General features: G+C 38.6%; 1 protein-coding gene across 2 annotated transcripts in view; it reads right to left on the bottom strand.

Annotated features, from left to right (window-relative positions):
- Positions 1 to 18,745, bottom strand: part of LOC131043319 (uncharacterized) — a 97,078-nt gene that overhangs the window by 21,108 nt on the left and 57,225 nt on the right. The window contains exons 3-6 of one of the 2 annotated variants that reach the window (XM_059207605.1): positions 15,695 to 15,908; positions 15,385 to 15,535; positions 15,155 to 15,266; positions 14,366 to 14,465 (exon numbers count right to left, since the gene is read on the bottom strand). In XM_059207605.1, the coding sequence (XP_059063588.1) occupies positions 14,366 to 14,465; positions 15,155 to 15,266; positions 15,385 to 15,535; positions 15,695 to 15,908 (577 nt within the window). The remainder of the gene's footprint in view (positions 1 to 14,365; positions 14,466 to 15,154; positions 15,267 to 15,384; positions 15,536 to 15,694; positions 15,909 to 18,745) is intronic. The other variant, XM_057976519.2, reaches the window with a different exon arrangement.

Genomic DNA, 18,745 nt, shown 5'->3' with positions numbered 1-18,745 from the left:
TAAGCTCAAAAGTGAAGCAGTAGATTCAGAACCTACAGATCCTACATACTATAGACAAATTATTGGATCTCTCATGTACCTGGTAAACACTCGCCCTGATATTTGTTACACTACCAATGTGTTAAGTCACTTCATGTGCGAACCTAAGAAGATTCACCTAATGGCAGCTAAGCATATTCTGAGATACTTGCGTGGCACTATTGGACTTGGCCTGAAATATAAAAATGTTGAGATACAACTCCAAGGGTATTCTGATTCCGGCTGGGCAAGCAGTTCCATTGATCGTAAAAGTACAACGGGGTGTTGTTTTAGTCTTGGATCAGCTATGATATCCTGATTTAGCAGAAAACAGTTAGCAGTTGCTCAAAGTTCCATTGAAGCCGAATATATGGCTGCCTCCATGGGAGCATGTGAGGCAGTATGGTTAAGTAAATTGCTAGTTGGACTATTTGGGAAACCCCTAGACCCCACTGTGATTCACTGTGATAATCAAAGCTACATCAAACTTTTAGTAAATCCAGTCTTTCATAATCGATCCAAGCATATAGAAATCCCATACCATTACATAAGAGATATGGTAGACAGAGATGTTATCAAATTGACTTACATTAGCACTGAAGAGCAAACTGCCGACATATTCACCAAACCTCTTGCAAAATTGAAAGTGGAATACTTTAGAGGTAAACTTGGTATGACTAAATTATAATGGAAATTTCTGATATTAATATGATTCATATGTAATTTGATACATTCATGAATAACTTGGATGCAATATTGCATGTATGTGCTATGTCATGAAAGGTGACGATCTTTCATGTGATGTAAGTGTAAGATCGCTATTGTAAGGTGACGACTTTCACAATAGCCTGATCTGTTGTCAAGATTGACTACATTAAGTTGTTGTCCCGGAATGTGCCGTAAAATCTTGATACTAAATTTTTCTATTATGAGTTATTGAATTGTTATCATTAAATGGTTGTTCTGAAATATGTCAGAAATTATGATAACAATCATATCATGATTGACTACATTAATTTGTTGTCCCGGAATGTGCCGGATATCATGATACTAAAATTATTTCACCTATGATAATGACAATGTTACAAGTGTCACTAGAATCAAGGTTGTAATCTGATAAGACTTCAAGTAGTTGTTGTCCCAGAGTGTTGGATATCAGATAATCCATATCTCCTTGAGATATGAAGTATTTCACTAGTAAGTGTTACTGAGTGAATGATCATGTCAAATGAATATGTATATCTAGAAGGTTGTTCCTTAAAACTCAATTATGAAATTCAATCCTCTTTTGCTAAGAGGGAGTGTTAAGGATATAGCTTCATTCGGATTGAAGCAATCTATATATACGTGTATATATATATTTATTACTTTATATAATAATCGATATGGTTCAGAATAATCCCGATAACTATCGGAGTCGAATTAGTTAGTGAGCCCGAGCACCATCATTGTTAACTAATGAACATCAGCGGTGAACAAGGGACGGAGGGTCATGTCCCCGTAGGGTCATGACTCTACTTGACATATGCCACATAGAAGTCATGCACATGGACATGACTCTCCATCCTTATATATGCAAAGGCGTCGACAACTTGCTTGTAATTGAAATCAATAACTGTGGCAATCTCATGACCCAGCAAGCTGTCGACATTATCGTAGAAGATTAATATAACAGAGTTATATAGATACGTAGTGGAGGAAAACATATTCATTGCAGTGATCTCATTAAAGTCCATCCTTCCTAAATATTATCAGAGTGTTATCTTCTCTATCTCTGGTCGAGATTCCTTAACATATGCTATGGAGATAATGAAAGATAGAGGAAGAAGAAGACTCCCCTTCCACACCCACAGCGAGAAGCCTGTCGGATGAAGAATAAGAACAAGTTGATCCTCCTCAAAGCATAATAACAATGGTAGCAATATGTGAGAGTCAAGAACACAATAAGAGAGCTTCAAAGTGAGGCAATGAACAAAAGTGTGAGTGGGTAGAAGCCACCAGAGAGCAAAAATGAGCCCCAAAACAGAAAGATAAACATGTTGGGACCAAAATGGTCATCAATGGTCATGAAGAGGCATTACAAGCATCTTCCAAGCGCAAGTGTAAGACTCAAATGGCCACCTTCAAACTGTCGGATTCATGAGAAACTAGTGTGGCACGCAGACATCTCCACAACGTGCTAGTGTCTACGTGTCAAACAGTCAACAAATTCGGGAAAAGGACAAGGCAAAGGCTGACAAGGCAAGCGATATGGACAAAAGGACAAAACAATCAAGGTCTTCAAAATAGAGGCGCTTATGTAGCATAGAATTACACAAGGTGCAATTTGTGACACTACATTTTGCCCCCACTTTAGCGAGAATATTACCATCATGATGCAAGCTAAAAGTAGAGATATTACCAAAACACAAAGGGGAAGTAGAGTCCTCTAATTGTGCAAAGATGCCCCCAAGAAAGAGTGTTGAACCTTTGAGTGATGCTGCTAGGTTGTTCCATCAAAACATAGCTGCTGCAAACAAACATGTTAAATGAAAAAGAAAAAATAATGATATGGAAGACACTAAGATAACAGATAACGATCAAATAAATAGATAGATAGATAAATGGAACTTGCCGATATGGGTAGCAAGATATGCTAGATAGCCATAAGATAGGGTGACCTTAGATCATAAGATAAAAAATGATTTCGTCAATATGGGTAGCAAGTTGTGTTATGCTAGATAGCCATACGATAGGGCAACCGTAGATAGAGTTGATTGGCCCCTACAAAAGGTGATAAGATAAATAAAGATCCAATGGTTTAGCCCCTACCAAGGCAATAAGATAAAAAGATCCAGTAGTTTGGCCCACACCAAGGCGATAAGATAAAAGGATCCAATGGTTTGGTCCCCACCAAGGCAGCAAGATGGTAAGATCATTAGATAGCTAAACTAAGATAATAGTGATGCGAATGCAAATGCAGATATGTATGAAACATGAAATCTAGAGACAAACGGAGATATGAAGAACAGATATGAAAGCCCCCCCTTGGAATGGTATGTGTAAAACATGTCATTCTAAGGAAGAGAGATGTGTCACATCAACATAATGAGATGTTTTTGTGCAATGTCACCTTACAACAGATGACACATAGCACCCACAACATCAACAAAACACAAAGGCACAAGGAGATCCACTGATTCGCTGTCAAAACCCATAGCAGTGAAATGAGAAAGTATATAGTTGCATATAAGTGTTTCATCATGGTACCAAACTTTACGAATCATATGAAGGTGGCGCATGAAAACAAAGAGAAAGGAAAAATCGAGTCAACATGGAAGAGAGCCTAAATGACCCCACGCTTTGCATCGTCTCTGATATTGAAAACCAACATGTGAAAAATACCTTGTTTTTGAACACCTACGAGGTAACTCAGGTCCTCAAAGAGAGCACATAACATAAAGATAGGCAATCTCCCATTTCCAAGAACCAACAGAGTAACTTGGGTCCTTCAAGAGGAAACAAACACATAAAGAAAGGACAGGGGAGCACGGACAAGCACACCCTAACTAAAAGATAAAGGAAAGGAGGCACTGCCCTACAAGTTTTCCACCAACAAGTCATCGTCCTCCCAATATTGATCATATGGGGAGGGAGGTTGAGACCAAAGAGGGACAACTGCAAGGGCAACAATCATGTGAAGATCCTAGACATCGCCAAGATATCCTCTAAAGAGTCAAACAAACACCCCTCAGTAGAAGAGGTGGGTTAGTCTGCCCGAGGCGGTGAAACAGGAGTCACACTACCGACCTTCAAAAGAGGGGCAGAGACAAACTCCAAAGAAGGCGAAACCTACTCAAAAAAACAAATAGAAGAAGACAATGAAATTGAAACAGAGATAGGAAAAGAAACAGAAACTAAAGGTGCCGACACTAACTTCCAATGACAAAACTCAGGCATGGGGCCTTGCTCAAACTTCCACTTTGGTTTCTGCAAAGGTGGAGGCCTCCAATCAACCATAGCGAGCTCGAGTACCTCAGAAAAACTTTGATGTAGAGGCAGCTGCGAAGCAGGCGGAGCAAACAAGGCTACACTAGTCACTACCTGTGTACGTAGCATATCCACAGCCCGAGAAAATGGAGGAACATCAGGCAAAGAAGTGATGGGGGGAGGCTCCAAGGAGGGAGCGATAAAAACTTGTCCCCTTAGGGCGGGGCTCGTCAGTAGTCCTCCAAGCGGGTAGCAACAACACAGAGGATGAAATGGGAGTAGGGGTAGCAGGATCAACAGGAGCAGGGGCAGGCACGGAAACGACAAAGGCAAGGACGGACACCACTAGTTCACTCACAACTCTCGAAGTAGCCTCACACTCATGGGGCCATCATCCATCGATGATGCTTACGCTCACACACTCACTGATTCCAAAGTAGATGGGATTCAAGAAGGAAAGCCTAAGGAGGCTTAGCAACATCGTGCTCCATGAGAGAGGCCTCCTGAGTCAGAACTGACAAAGGAGAAGGCCCAACTGATGAAGTAGGAGGTGCAACTGATATAGGCCTCACATTCATAGCCAAGAGCGGCCTTCCTCATTTTGCTCTAGGAGTAGTCTAAGGAACAGGAGGTACCCTCGAAGGTTGTGATGTGTGAGCCAATGGAGACAAGCGAACATGGGGTGAGCGCCTACCCTTATCATACCAGGCAGGATAGGGGATATCTACAAAGATGGAAATCTTAGAGGGTGGGACGCAGACCGTGCTAGTGTGGATGCCTTTCCTTTGTTTGTATCAGGTATAGACACAAGAAAAAAAGGCACCACTGGAGGCTATATAGTCCTAGGCTAGCGAGGAGGTCTACCCTGGGGAACAAGTTTAACCTCAACCCCCAATGAGGAAGGGGCAGGAGATACAACCTGTTGCAACACAAGAATGGACGGAGCGAAAACCGATGCAGGAGGAGATAAAGACATTGCAGGTTGGGCCGATCAAGAAGCCCATTCCCTCATCTTATACTTGTTACACCTTATACAATAGGTCTCCATGGGAAAACATAGGCCCAATTGAAGTAGGCCAAAAATGGTCTAAGTAAAACCCTCACGGGCAATCAGTGACTGAAATCCAGTGTCTTGGACAATATGCACAGTGCCCTCATGACAAAACTCCAAAAATTTATGCACAATTAAAGGGACTACTTCAATGGCGATTAGCGAGAGAATACCTAGCTTAACCTAGAACAAGTCCGATTTAGGAATAACCATGAAAGTAGTTGTATGGATCCCACAAAGACCATCAAATTGGTATTGCTGAGAGGTGGAACGGAAAGCTCATCATGCATATGGACAAAGGCACAACACTCATCATATCTTGCCCTATGCCAACCATTGATCAATAAGGCCTCCTCCGTGATAACATCAACTTGGCATGAAGGATCTACCATCACACTTATGACAGTGTGATTGTTGATCTTGGTTGGGATGTACAATGGGGTAGGCTCCCTGCTGTAAGGAGCGTCTAGAGGTGTAAAATATATGTCTTTCTTTTGCACCCTCTAGCTAGGGGGCAAGATAGGAGTGATAGAAACCATGTTTACAAATGAGCCACCACCTAACTCTGAGTTCGATGATGCAAAAATGAAACAAAGGTAAAATTATGAGAAAAAGATATAGGACATGAAATTGGTCCAAAGATATGCAAAATGGAGTTCACGTTGGGTTTACAAAAATGTAGAGGGGAAAAAGTGACCCACTCTGACAGATGAGTGACCACCTATCAGGAACTCACTAATTAGCCTCTCCATTTGGCATGCAGTACAGAGTCTAGGATTGTTAGGTACCCCTTAGATGACATTGAACGTGTCACAGAGTTTCTCTGACACAACCAAGTGACACTATGTCTAAGGACAAACGTTCAGGTCTAAGACGACAGTGCCACACGCTAGAATACTATGTGAAGAGTCATCAAGTCCATACAGAGCACAAACTGTGATGGAAACGTGTCTAGATAATAAAAACAAAGTGAAATAATAGTGCGAGAAGTAAATATGACTATCTATTAAGTAACAAAGAGGAAAGAAGGAAGAAGTATAATCTCATATCTGGTCCACACTCGAAGGCGAATGAGAATGAAAATGTTGTGGCTGTGTTTTAGAGGTCTACCATAGTCAAACTCTCGCTTTGGTGTTTCCACCATGGATAGCCAAGATAGATAGATAGAATGATAGATAAACTGATAGATAAAAATAATAGATGAAAGATACAACAACAATATCTTGATGAGTATGCTATGGAGATAATGAGAGATAGAGGAAGAAGAAGACTTCTCTTCCATGCCCAAAGTGAGAAGCTTGCCGAATGAAGAAGAAGAACAAGCCGATCCTCAAAGCATAATAACAATGGTAGCAATACATGATAGTCAAAAACACAAAAAGAGAGCTTCAAAGTGAGACAATGAACAAGTGTGTGAGTAGAAGCAACCAAAGAGAAAAAAAGAGCCCCAAAACAAAATGTTAAACATGTTGGGACCAAAAGGAAGATCAATGGTCACAAAGAAGCACTACCAGCATCTTCCAAGTACTATGGATGGTATGACCCATCTAGGGAATTGCTATAAATATGATTTCTACAACCAACAACGATTTTCTCTGAAAAAAAACCTTCAAATCCACAACAAAAACTTGTAAATTCACCCAAAACACCTGCAAATCAAAATACCATGAAAATATTTGTTTCTTGAAATCTTCGTCTAAAATTATGACAATAGCAATGGTGACCCTTGTGTGAGATTACTCCAACCAAATAGGGACTATCTTTCAAATCCAAAACCTGCAACCAAACAACTGTTTTTGTCCTCAATCGATTCTTGGAAGAATTCTCCAATTCAATCCAAAAACATCATGTTGAATGTACTCTTTTGCATAGTAGAAATGAGAGCCCAAGACCTCCTTTAATACAGTTGGAAGGAAAATAATCCTATTTTAAATTCAAAATAATTCATTTTCCCTCAAACGTCATTTTTGAATATTTAAAATTAACTTATGTCCAAGTTCCCCTTCCCTAGTCATCCACTTGAGGTGTCATATAGTTACTTTATAAAAGTAACACTACAATGAAATATTATAACATTTATGTTAGAATTTTAGTGCATCGTTTAAATATTCTTGTCCAAGTTATGGAAACCACCACCAAGGCTCTTGAAACCAAAATTGATCACACCAATAAGTAACTAAAGTTGAGTAAAGATGTTCAATGCCAAAACGGGAACTTGCTATAAATACATGTGCTCTCCAAGAAGTTTGGAGAACACACCAGGAGTTCAAAAATACTTTAGAAAGCGTCACAGCAAACGAAATCACCAATTGAGATCAATGCTACCATCAGATGCCAATAAAAATCGAACTTGAGATCTCCAAGAAGTTTGGAGTTCTCCCTAGCACACCAATAGGCTTATGAGAAAACCCGAAAAACTGGTCTAATGCTCATGGAACAACATTGCATAAAAATGGGGACATTAGATATAAATTGATTAAAAGTTCTGATTACAAAATCAGACTACTGCAATAGCCAAAATAAGGCCAAATAACATTGATAAGCCAATATAATCATGTACTCAACCGAACAATACCTCATAAGGTTGATGTAAGATGTTGATGCAAATCTGCTATGCCTCTAACTATTTCTGATATACTATCAAATCAGACTACTGCAATACCCAAAACAAAGCCAAATAACATTGATAAGTCAATATAATCATGTACTCAACTGAAGAATACCTCATAAGGTTGATGTAAGATGTTGATGCTAATCTGCTATGTCTCTAATTATTTCTGATATACTATCAAATCAGACTGATACACTACTGATAACTCACTTGAACACAACCCAAAGAGTTGCAAACAGTACCTAGATGCATACCAACACAACCAAATTGATATTACTCATCTTTGTGACTGTTGCAACACTGAAAATCACAAGGAAACAAGTTAGGACAAGTTAATGACTCATAAATCCATAACCAACATGCCCAACACACCACCCAACACATATGAACTGGTCAACCACATCAAAGTCACTTCAAAACATCCAATAAACATGTTGGAGTTGATAGTTAACCCCACAGCTCCCAAAAACCACTTGCAACCAAAATGTCAAGCACATTTGAAAAGAAAAAGCCATGATTATGATATGCAACCTTCAGAGAGAAATTGATCCAAGAAAGCATAGTAGATATGGTTGTATTGATTAATTAATACAATAAGCTTGGATATAATACAATGAATGCTTACAAAAGTATAAAGATAAAACCCTAGATCCAAACCCTAGGTCAAGATTAAATTAGACGATGACAAACTTCCTCATCTTATGAATTGAGACAGTATACCCTCTAATCTAATTAGCTCAATCTAAATATAGAAAAGAACTCCTAAGTTTAGCTTAAGTGTATAAAGTAATAGAGAACCTAATTAATTAATGATTAATTAATTAGTAAGGTGGTATCCTAATTACTCCAACAAAATTTTGAGAAATTTGCACGGTTCTAAAACCCAAGGTTGGTAAATTCAATTTCTATCCAAATAATCAATGGATGAGATACAAGGCTTAGACTACTACAATATGAGAATCTGAAACCTATATGCAAATCTGAAAATTAAGTTACCTTAATGTGCAAATAATATGCATAGATCCTTCTTCTTTATGATATAAAAAATCGGCCATCATATCATGCTTAATAACACTACCCTATGTGAATTTACAACGACAATTAATAAAGAATAACATCACCATAGAATAGCAGCAATGAGGCACAAATCAGCAACATAACGACATCATATAACACAGGATTTACATGGAGAAACCTTGTGGGAAAAAACTCTACCAAGAAGAGAGTCCAAGTATGAATTATCTTCAAATAAATGAGATTGCAATGCATTCACTTCCATTCTCCTATTTGCCTCCAACACCGCAGCACCTATCTATCTATGAAAAACCCTTTTATGCCTCAACCTATTCTTCTTCCTACAGAGTAACTCTACATTCAACTATTCCTTATTAAATTCTGCATCCAAGGAATTGTTTATATGGGCATGAAGAGAGCTCTAAACACCAAACAAGGCATAAAAAGAAGACTTTTCATTCCAAATGTCCCCAACCCTTGGGTTACCTCCACAGAATGTGAAATAACATTGATTTTAGCTCCAATGCTTTCCCTCCAACTTGAGCACCAAAACATGGAAGATAAACATTACATTAAATACCTTAAATGATCAAATACTAAGAAAAACCTGTTGTGACCTTTTCACACATTGCCCCATTGCAAATGGGGACCCCCTTCTTTTTAGGCCCCTTCGGTCTTTTGGCTTTATTTTTTGGGGTTTTTTCACAATAGTCTCTCCAGTCTCTTTGCTTTGCAGGTGTTTGCGGGATTGAATTGATTAAGTCTTCTTTTTGTTTGAGTGAATTTGATGAAGTCTAGGGCCTGTTTTGTCAATTTTAGGGTTTTTGCCTTTAGTCCTAGATTTTAGGGGTTTCTGTTAGGGTTTTGGAAAAACTGAACATATCACTGGAATCAGGGCCCCTCAAGGAACCTCCCAGTAAAATTTGAGTGAAAATGGAGCGACTTCTATTTTTAGAAAGTTCCTATTTTTTAGGGATTTTACTGAGCCTCAGAATGTCTTCATTTGGTCAAAAATCAAACTTACTATTTTTAGCAAGTTTCTATTTATAGTAAGTCATCTTGCATCCTGTCTTGGGGTTTAACACTGAAGTTTTGAAAAAATTTCTATTTTTGGAAAGTTTGTTTTGATAGAACCATTCAAGCGAAGCAATGAAGATCAAGCATTCACGACTACTTCTAATTCTGGAAAGTCAAAAAGCAGACAGAGAGTCAAAAAATGGCTAAGTGTTGAAAGCCCATTCCTGAGGCTCGAGAAATTTGTCTAAGTCCGGGAAATCACCTCAAACCCATATATGGTAGCCTGATCCAAAAGAAGCTTAGAAATTCACCCAAGTTTGGAAGAAGCAAAAAAAATAGTGAATTCCTCCTCCATGGTGAAAATCCACCTAAAGCCATGGAGGATTCAAAAAACCACAATATTCCATGGCACATGCAAAATGCCACCCTAGGGTGATGAAGGGCGCTAAATTCAATGAGTCTTGGAATTCATTGCAAATCAATGAATTCCTTCCCTTAGTCAAAATTGCGCCTTGGAAAGTGATAGGGCGCCAAAATGGAAGGTCCATGGAATTCATGAAGTGGATGGAGTTCCATGTTCAATGCAAAATGGCGCCTTAGATGAGGGTTGGGCGCAAAACCAAGGGAAGCAAGGAAAATCCTCAAAATTGCCAAATTCCGCCTCACCATCAAAAATCCGCCTAACACTCAAGGAGGGTACTAAAGAGGGATAATGAAGGAAAGTCCTCTAAATCATGAATTCCTCCCCATGAAGAAATTCCGCCATGAGACAAGGAAGGGCGCCAAAAAGAGATGTGCACGGAGAGATGGAAAAGGAGTGAATTCCATGCCCAAGGTGAAATAGCACCCTAGATTGGAGGAAGGCGATAAACTCAAGATGCCTTGGAAATGGAGAAAATGTTGAAATTCCATGACAAATGCAAGATTGTGCCTAGCAAAGATGAAGGGCACTAAAGATGGGGTCCCAAGAAAACTCTTGAATTCCTTCGCAATTGAGAATTGCACTCTGGCCAAAGAAAGAATGTTGAAATGACTAAGTCAAGGAGAATCAAGGAAGTGATGAATTCCGCCTTGAAGAGTGAATTCCATGCTCAGGCTTGAAAACTTGAAAAATTGTCTAAGGCATGAAAATCCAAGGGTCAAGGAGGAATGAAAAGCAGAATTTCTCCCGGAAAAAAATTTGAAAAATCCATTCTCAAGCATCAAATCACAACCAAATTTAAAAAATTTTACAGATTTGGATTTGAAGGAGAATTCTCTCCCTCCTGGGCTTGAAACCCTAATTTGTGGAAAATTCCTAAAAAATAGGAGATGGTGAAAATTGATGGAAAACCTTCTCCAAGCAAGGAAAGTTGAAGAGACTTCAAGAAAATTCTTCCTGAATCAAATTTTCTCTCTCCAACAATTCTAGATGTGCAGGAGCGGATATACGACGACAGGGTCCACTTGCATGGCAAGGATCTATTGAACGCATGGCAGTATGGTGGCGCATTCATTGCCGAAATATTTGACCAAATGGCGACCCGGTCATTGCATGAAGAATTAATGGAGCATCTTTTGCATGCAGTCGCCACATTTATGGCATTATGGTAGATTCCTTCTGCATGTAACCATCACGTTCAGGAGATGATGGTGCATTTATGGCATCATGGGCGATTTTTGCATGAGGGTACATTCATTGCATAGTGGGCACTTTTTGAATGTAATGGTTAATTGATGCTTTATGGGTGCCATTTTTGGCAAGATTGTAATTAATTGTATATGGGCTTAATGGGTGCTAAATGTTGATTCCCACCTTGTTGCATCTTGAGTGTAGAATCTTCTAGGGTGAAACCCTAACTAGGGTTTTGCATGTAATCATGGCCTGAGGCCTATATAAAGGGGTGACCCCCCTCATTTAAAGGAGGGAGACTTTGTATGAAATTGTTGCGATAAGTTTTTGAGAAAATAACAGTGAAACATTGTTCTCTAATGGTGTCCACTTAAGTTATTTTTTCAAAACTTGCATGGTTTCACCTTCCTCACTTAGAGTAGAATTTTATTTTCTCAGTTGTTAGATAAAGTGCTTTGATTTCAATGGAGAATATAATGTTGTTTGATGAATTTCCATGGTTCATACTTTTTGCATCTTGCTGATTGTAAGTTGCAGTGTAAAGTTAGCCAGAGCCACCAAATTTGTGCTAAGTTCGATTGTGAATAGTCATTTGGATTGCGTCGTGTTGGGTATTCAAATGCACCTTCTCAATATGAAAATCCTTCATCATCCTCAGAAGATTGCACCGGTTCTTGCGGAGTTGTAGTTAAACTTGGCGAAGAAGAGCTTGGTTTATTTGAAATTTGTCCACCGAAGCATTAACTGTTGATATCACTGCCCTTAGGAGTAGATTTAGATCCTTCTAAACCCTTTTCCCCTTTATTTTTAGTTCATTTTAGTCCGTTCGAAGCAGCAGCATCGCAAAATTGCCATATCCAATGATGGAGTTCCAGCCACAACAAAGAAGTGAAAGAATGATGCAAACGTAAGGTCCCTTGGATTACCAACAATCACATCAGCCAACTGAGTCACGTCCGTAGCATAAAGGAACCTTGGAATCAATTGTTTGAACTTCGTGCAATCTTAGCATGCAATCGCACTTTGATCAAGAGAGAGTGAAGTGACCGTTAGGCAACTTTATTCTGTGTTCCACGTAGTCATAAAAAACATGTCAACAAGACTTCTCCCAGAGAAGAATGCATCTCCACCATGCCTACTCGCAGAGGGTGGATCCACCATACCTACTCGCAGAGGGTGGAACAAGGGCTTTTACCTCAAACTTCTCCCAGAGAAGAATGCATTAACAAGGGATTGCACCTCGAACTTCTCCCTCACAGAGAAGAACTCATTAACAAAATTTTCATGATGACATGGCTCCCTCTAAAGCTGAAATGTCAAGCTCCCTCTAAAGCTGAAATGTTAGGCTTCCTCAAGCTCCCTCTAAAGGTGAAATGTCAGGCTTCTTCTAAAGCTAAAGCAACAAGCTCCCTCTAGAGCTAAAATCAATCTCCTGACCTCTTCGTCCAAGATTACTTCCAACGATATGTCAGAATTCCCCTGAATGTTGATTCTTCCTCTGCGAAGAAGTGCAAGCAATCTTCCTTCCTTGAATGGAATCTCTGATTCGTCCAACACGGCCGAGGGTGATCTTCTCAGTGCCCAGATACACAAAGTTGTTGCAGTGCTCCATACTGGCAATCACTCCATTTCCCTTGAAGTACTTCCTCATGAACTCGCTTAGCCCATTAAAATAAGCCTTAGCCAGTTCCACCCGCCCACCAAGGCCCTTGCTCAGCAACTCCAAAATATGAATAATGTCGACCTTCACGCCATCGATCCCTGCCCAGGACAAATACAAGTGCAATGCATCATAAAGTTTCGCAGCACGCTCCGGCAGAACGAGGCCCACACCATTGTTAACAATCTTATCAATAGCCAGATCTTCCATGGTAGTTTCCAACCCTGGCAAAAGCCTTGGGCTCAAAATTTCAAATGGCAATTTTGTACTCCCAGGGCGCACACCGCCCCAGTAACCACAAAAAGCGTGCCAGACATACACATAATCCAAACTATGAAACTCTGTTTTCAGATCCCTCACAAAAGCACAAGATCTACCTTCAAGCGGTTAGGCTCTATAGAAGGAACCCGCTCTGATACCATGTTGATTTTATGGTAGTGCTCGTTAACCATAGGCAAACATCAGATCTGTTGCCTTCCCAACTATAGACGATAATCTCTTATCATCACCCCTGAGCACACTACATGTCCTTCATGTTATTCAATTCATGACCTTGCATATATATGAATCAATACCTCCTAATGGACCTCAAGTCGGCCATATCCTTTTGGCGCCAAGGATAGGGTTAGACTTATATATTACAAGTTACATATGAGTCTCCCTTAGTTGCAAGTTACATTTAATTTAATCACAAGTTACACACAAGTGGTTTTCCCAAATAGGGCCTGCCCCAAATTGAACTCATACAACTGAGATATTCAAATGCCAAGGCCGACAAGTCACTTGGCATTTTGTGCACTAGGTCGGCCCTAGAAGGGATCCGGCCTAGCTACACAACAACACAGGAAATAGACTAATGGGAAGAGTTCTACAGCTATGTGGCAAAAGATGTGTCTGCAACGGTAAAGGTATTCATGGCATAACACTGTGATAGCAACATGCTTCAAAATGCAGTTGGGGGGCATGGTAGTGGGGAGTGGCGGAAGATTCTTTAAGGCTTTGCTAAACCATCTAGTCATAAAATCAAGGTTATAAAAATTGGTAGTACAAATCATTTTTCATTGTTTGTGGGATGCTACCCCACTCTATTGAGACAAGTAGTAAAATTTTTAAGCAAGATTTGGTGTTTCTTGCTAAGCAAATTTTGAGTGGTTCTAGAATTTATATAGATGTTGAACCCTTGCCCATAGGGTCTCAAGCTTAGGTACTCACTTTCCTTGCTTATATAGAAAGAAATCCTTTTAATACTACTTTCAGCTGTTGTAACCTTTTTTTTCATTAATGTAATTAATATAAGATTTATTACTTTAAAAAAGGAAATGACTAACTATTTTCACAAATTAAAAAAAGACTGACATAATTTCAAATATCTTTTTTGATGTATGCTTACGTTCAGAAAATAACTTCACTTACTTGAAACCACTAGTTGACAGCCTCCTTGAAGTGAAAATTCTTGGGGTACTAGTTGTACATCTAGTATGCAGAGTGTCACTGTTGCAACTAGATCCTTCATCTGCAATTCCCCAAAATTAACATCTAACTATTCAAAAATTGATTTGCACAACAAAGTCAAATTGTACGAAACAGAGAATTATAGTTCAAAGTTCAAAAGCCAGGAAATTAAGTATACATGGACAGGAAACATGCTCAAGAAGATGGAAGTAAAAGTCAATAAAAGCTCAAGATTTTGAAGTTAATAAGCACTTAAAAAACAGAAAACTAAATCATTCTTTTCAGTGCCTTCTTGAATGTATCCATCTTATATTGACACAAACCAGCAAAGACACCATGCTATCCTAAACAAGATATGTCATTTTACGAGAGAACAAATCAAGAATATAGAATAACAAGACATAATAAACATAGAAACTGTGTGCACGCATCAGAAGATGAACAAATTTTAAAAGAACAGCATCCAGAAGAAGCTCACAGAAATGCAAGTTTGCAGGTTTCATTATTTGTGTGCATGTAGTTCAACATTCCAGCAAAGACACCATGCTATCCTAAACAAGATATGTCATTTTATGAGAGAACAAATCAAGAATATAGAATAACAAGACATAATAAACATAGAAACTGTGTGCACACATCAGAAGATAAACAAATTTTAAAAGAACAGCATCCAGAAGAAGCTCAAAGAAATGCAAGTTTGCAGGTTTCATTATTTGTGTGCATGTAGTTCAACATTCTGGTAATCCTTACAAGCAACATGCTTTTTTGTTTTCTCCTTGGCATCAACAACTACATCCTGTGAAACATCATCTTTATCCTCTCTTTTCCCTTTCTCTACTGCAGCAGTGGACATAGTACTTTCCTAGTAAACAGGTATGACAAACATATATCATTACTGATGCTTACTAAAAACTAGGACTTAATTATCTGAATACCTGACAAAATTTAATCCATCAGCACACAAGAAAAATACAACTTACTTCATTATCCTTTTCACAGTGTTTATCATTAAACTGATTCCATTTTAAGCTAGATCCTCCAAGACTTGAAGCCGCTGAGTGGTGCAAAGAGGACCCATCAACTGATCTTGAGTAATGAGCTTGTTTGTTTTGAAGGCACTGTAACTTCCTACTGAAACCATAAAGAACCAGTATATCACATGGCTTGCTTACTTTGTTGATTGTAAAAGTTCACAGGATAGAACTAAATTCATCTCTTAAGATTCATTGCAAAATATATGAGATACTCATTTGATATAAGAACAGATATAGAAATGCAACACTTTCAAACCTTGCAAGTATATGCACTAAACCTTTTCTGACTTTAGATACATATTTGATTCTTTTTGAATGAGCTGCTACATATACAGGTCTCTTCCATGGAAGAAGAGATGTCACTATCTTATTTCTCTGGAATAGTGTCAATCTTGGAGACTGAGGATAGCCAGTATTTAGAGTTGGACCCTGTAATGATAGTGAAGTGGCCAATTTTTTCTGCTTCAAAACTGCAAGCAAGCAACAGTATCTTAGGAAAAATGTTTGATATATACTTTCTTTTTAAGAGCAGAAAGAGCTATCATCTTCAGGGTAAAAGTTTGAATTTGTGTTCTACACTAAGACAAGACTTCTTTCTTGGAGTTTTCGTCTAATTCGTGCTTTTGTCATAACCTGGCAAACCAAGCTATTTGGGTTAAACACAAAAGTTTAGATTATTGCCATTCACTTGGTAAATACACTATGGGTTTAAAGAAGAATCCAAAGGAAAACTGCTTGAATGAATCCTTACAATTTCAGGTTGGTATAATGAATAGAAGTTTCAAGATGCTGTATCGCTTTAAAAGGCTGTCGTAGACAATATTTTTAATGTACACAAGCAAGCTACTTTTCAAAAACAGTTAATAAAATTTAAATGTTAAAGAGCAAGGAATAAATGCTGCCTAATCTGAACATGCAGGGAAATTTCAAACATTTTTTTCCTAGCAATGTTGAATTTTCTTCCATGTAGATCTATTATTGAAACATTCCTTTACTAAATATCTATGGTGGTGTTAGAAGTTATATGGGGCTTTTACTTTTCTAAATGTTGAAGAGCAAGGAATAAATGCTGCCTAATCTGAACATGCAGAGAAATTTCAAACATTTTTTTCCTAGCAATGTTGAATTTTCTTCCATGTAGATCTATTATTTAAACATTCCTTTACTAAATATCTATGGTGGTGTTAGAAGTTATATGGGGCTTTTACTTTTCTAGAACAATGGATGTATCCTTTGGAATCTGAGAATCTCCACCTTATAATCTACATAATACACACCTCCATTAAATTTTGAAGGTCCTTCAGATATTCCAAGGGAACTAAAATATTATTGTAGTGGAGTCTAACTTGGGTGCAAAATTAGGTGTTATCATGGCATTTCTTTTGTTTTTAGGACCAGATGTCAAAATACAATACCTGTTATCAATAAAGCCAGCACCCTAACTAAAGCTGTGAACTTCAGCTGCCTATTGAAACATGGAAACACTTCAAGGCTGTGGGTGACCTAAAAAAGAAGTGGACCTCCAAAGTAAGCTGGTTCTTTAACTGTGTACTTCACCTAAACTAACAATGCTTTTGCAGAGAAAAGAGTTAGGAAGAGGACACATAAAATTAAAATCTAACCCTAAGGTGATGCACCAGATGATATGTTGAAAAAACTTAAAGCAAAAAAAAGTGGCACACAATATGACAGTAATAATAAAGCTCTCTTTCACAACCCAGAAAAAGATAACCTTTGCAAAGGCAACATCAAGGCTACTCCAACCGTACCAGTCATTCAAGCAATGACTGATTCCACTCTCAACATGCTCTCTTTTCTTTTATACTCATGCATACATGTTTATGTATTTCTTTCTTGCACCAGTATCAGATGTATATAGTCAGTCTCACGGCTCCTTGTGTGAGACATGCATTCCTTCATTTTAATAAAGATTACATCTCTTCAGAAAGACTTACCTAATCTTTCTATGCTTAGTACATTTATATCAATGAAATGATTTTGCTTTGCAATCTTTTGAGGCTATTTCCTTTGTAATTGAATGCAACATAGAGAGGCTATGAAATACCACTTGCTCAAAAACTTAGTGGCTCTACCTGATTGAGCCTGTAGGTGAAAATTTGGTAACATTTTTGGTAATTTCTTCTATATGCTTGCCTGCTAAACATCATGACCAGTTGCCTTAGACTATTTCATTGGGCACAGAGTCACTGTAACCCTTTGAAAGCTGAAAAACACATTCACAGCACTACAAAAACTTTCCTTTTCTAAAACTGTAATAACCTATTGAATATAGGTGTGTGGTTTATGGCAGTGACCCTGATAGCTTACTGTCATGAATCCTACATGTGTAATTGATAGATTAGGACAGAGCAGCAACAAAGTACCTCCTATGAAACACACCTTAGAAAACTCTGAGAGTTGTTAGTGTTTTGTGATGCAGACATGCATGATGTGTGATAGTGACTCTATGATTCACTCTTTCGTATGATGGGTGCCTACTTTACAGAACCGTAGCACCTTACAGCAGCTTACCTCCACAAAACCAGAAACAACTAACAACTAACTGCGCACGAAGTGCTTAGGGAAAACAAAACAACAACTAATCTATTGTGTGGCAGCACTTATTTAGCACCAAAAACCTACTCTAGTATATACAGGATGTTGATCATACCTCAAAAGCAATGCTTGGGGTGAATCCCATTGACTAGGATTGGCTCCATATTGTCATCCAGCTTGGAGAGCTGGAAAATGTTGTGTTGTTTACATTCAGAAATGATGTAAGGCCCGCTCCAAAATGCATCGAATTTGGAATGCTTTCCAGGCCTTCTTTTAAGAGTGTCTCATTTCAGCACTGTCTCCTTCCTAGAAATTTCTTGGAGGCGCTCTTTTGTCAAAAGACCTCTTCATCTGAGCCTGATGCTGCTCTATCTTCGTTATAGCATCATTCCTAGTTTCTTCTAGCTCAAACAACTGAACTAATCTCACCGTTAAAAGGTGTTCCTCCAGTGTGTCCAGCTCATTGGCTAAATCAAGTGCTGGAAGATCGAATGAGATAGGAAGCCTTGCTTCCCTACCATACACCAGCATGAAAGGTGACTTCCCCGTGAACCTTTTCGGAGTGATCCTATCAGCCCATAAGGCTGATTTCAATTGAGTATGCCAGATCCTTTGGTTACCTTCCATGGTCTTTTTTATGATCCTGATCAAATTTTTATTGGTTGACTCCGCCTGGCCATTGCCTTGCGGATAGTAGTTGGAGGATGTATTTAGGTAGATCCCCTTCTTGATTGCCCAATCAGATATTTTA

The sequence above is a fragment of the Cryptomeria japonica genome, chromosome 7 (genome assembly GCF_030272615.1).
Source record: "Cryptomeria japonica chromosome 7, Sugi_1.0, whole genome shotgun sequence".
NCBI classification, from domain to species: domain Eukaryota; kingdom Viridiplantae; phylum Streptophyta; class Pinopsida; order Cupressales; family Cupressaceae; genus Cryptomeria; species Cryptomeria japonica.
Note: the sequence above shows the minus strand (reverse complement) of the source record. Positions and strands in the feature narration are given on the sequence as shown.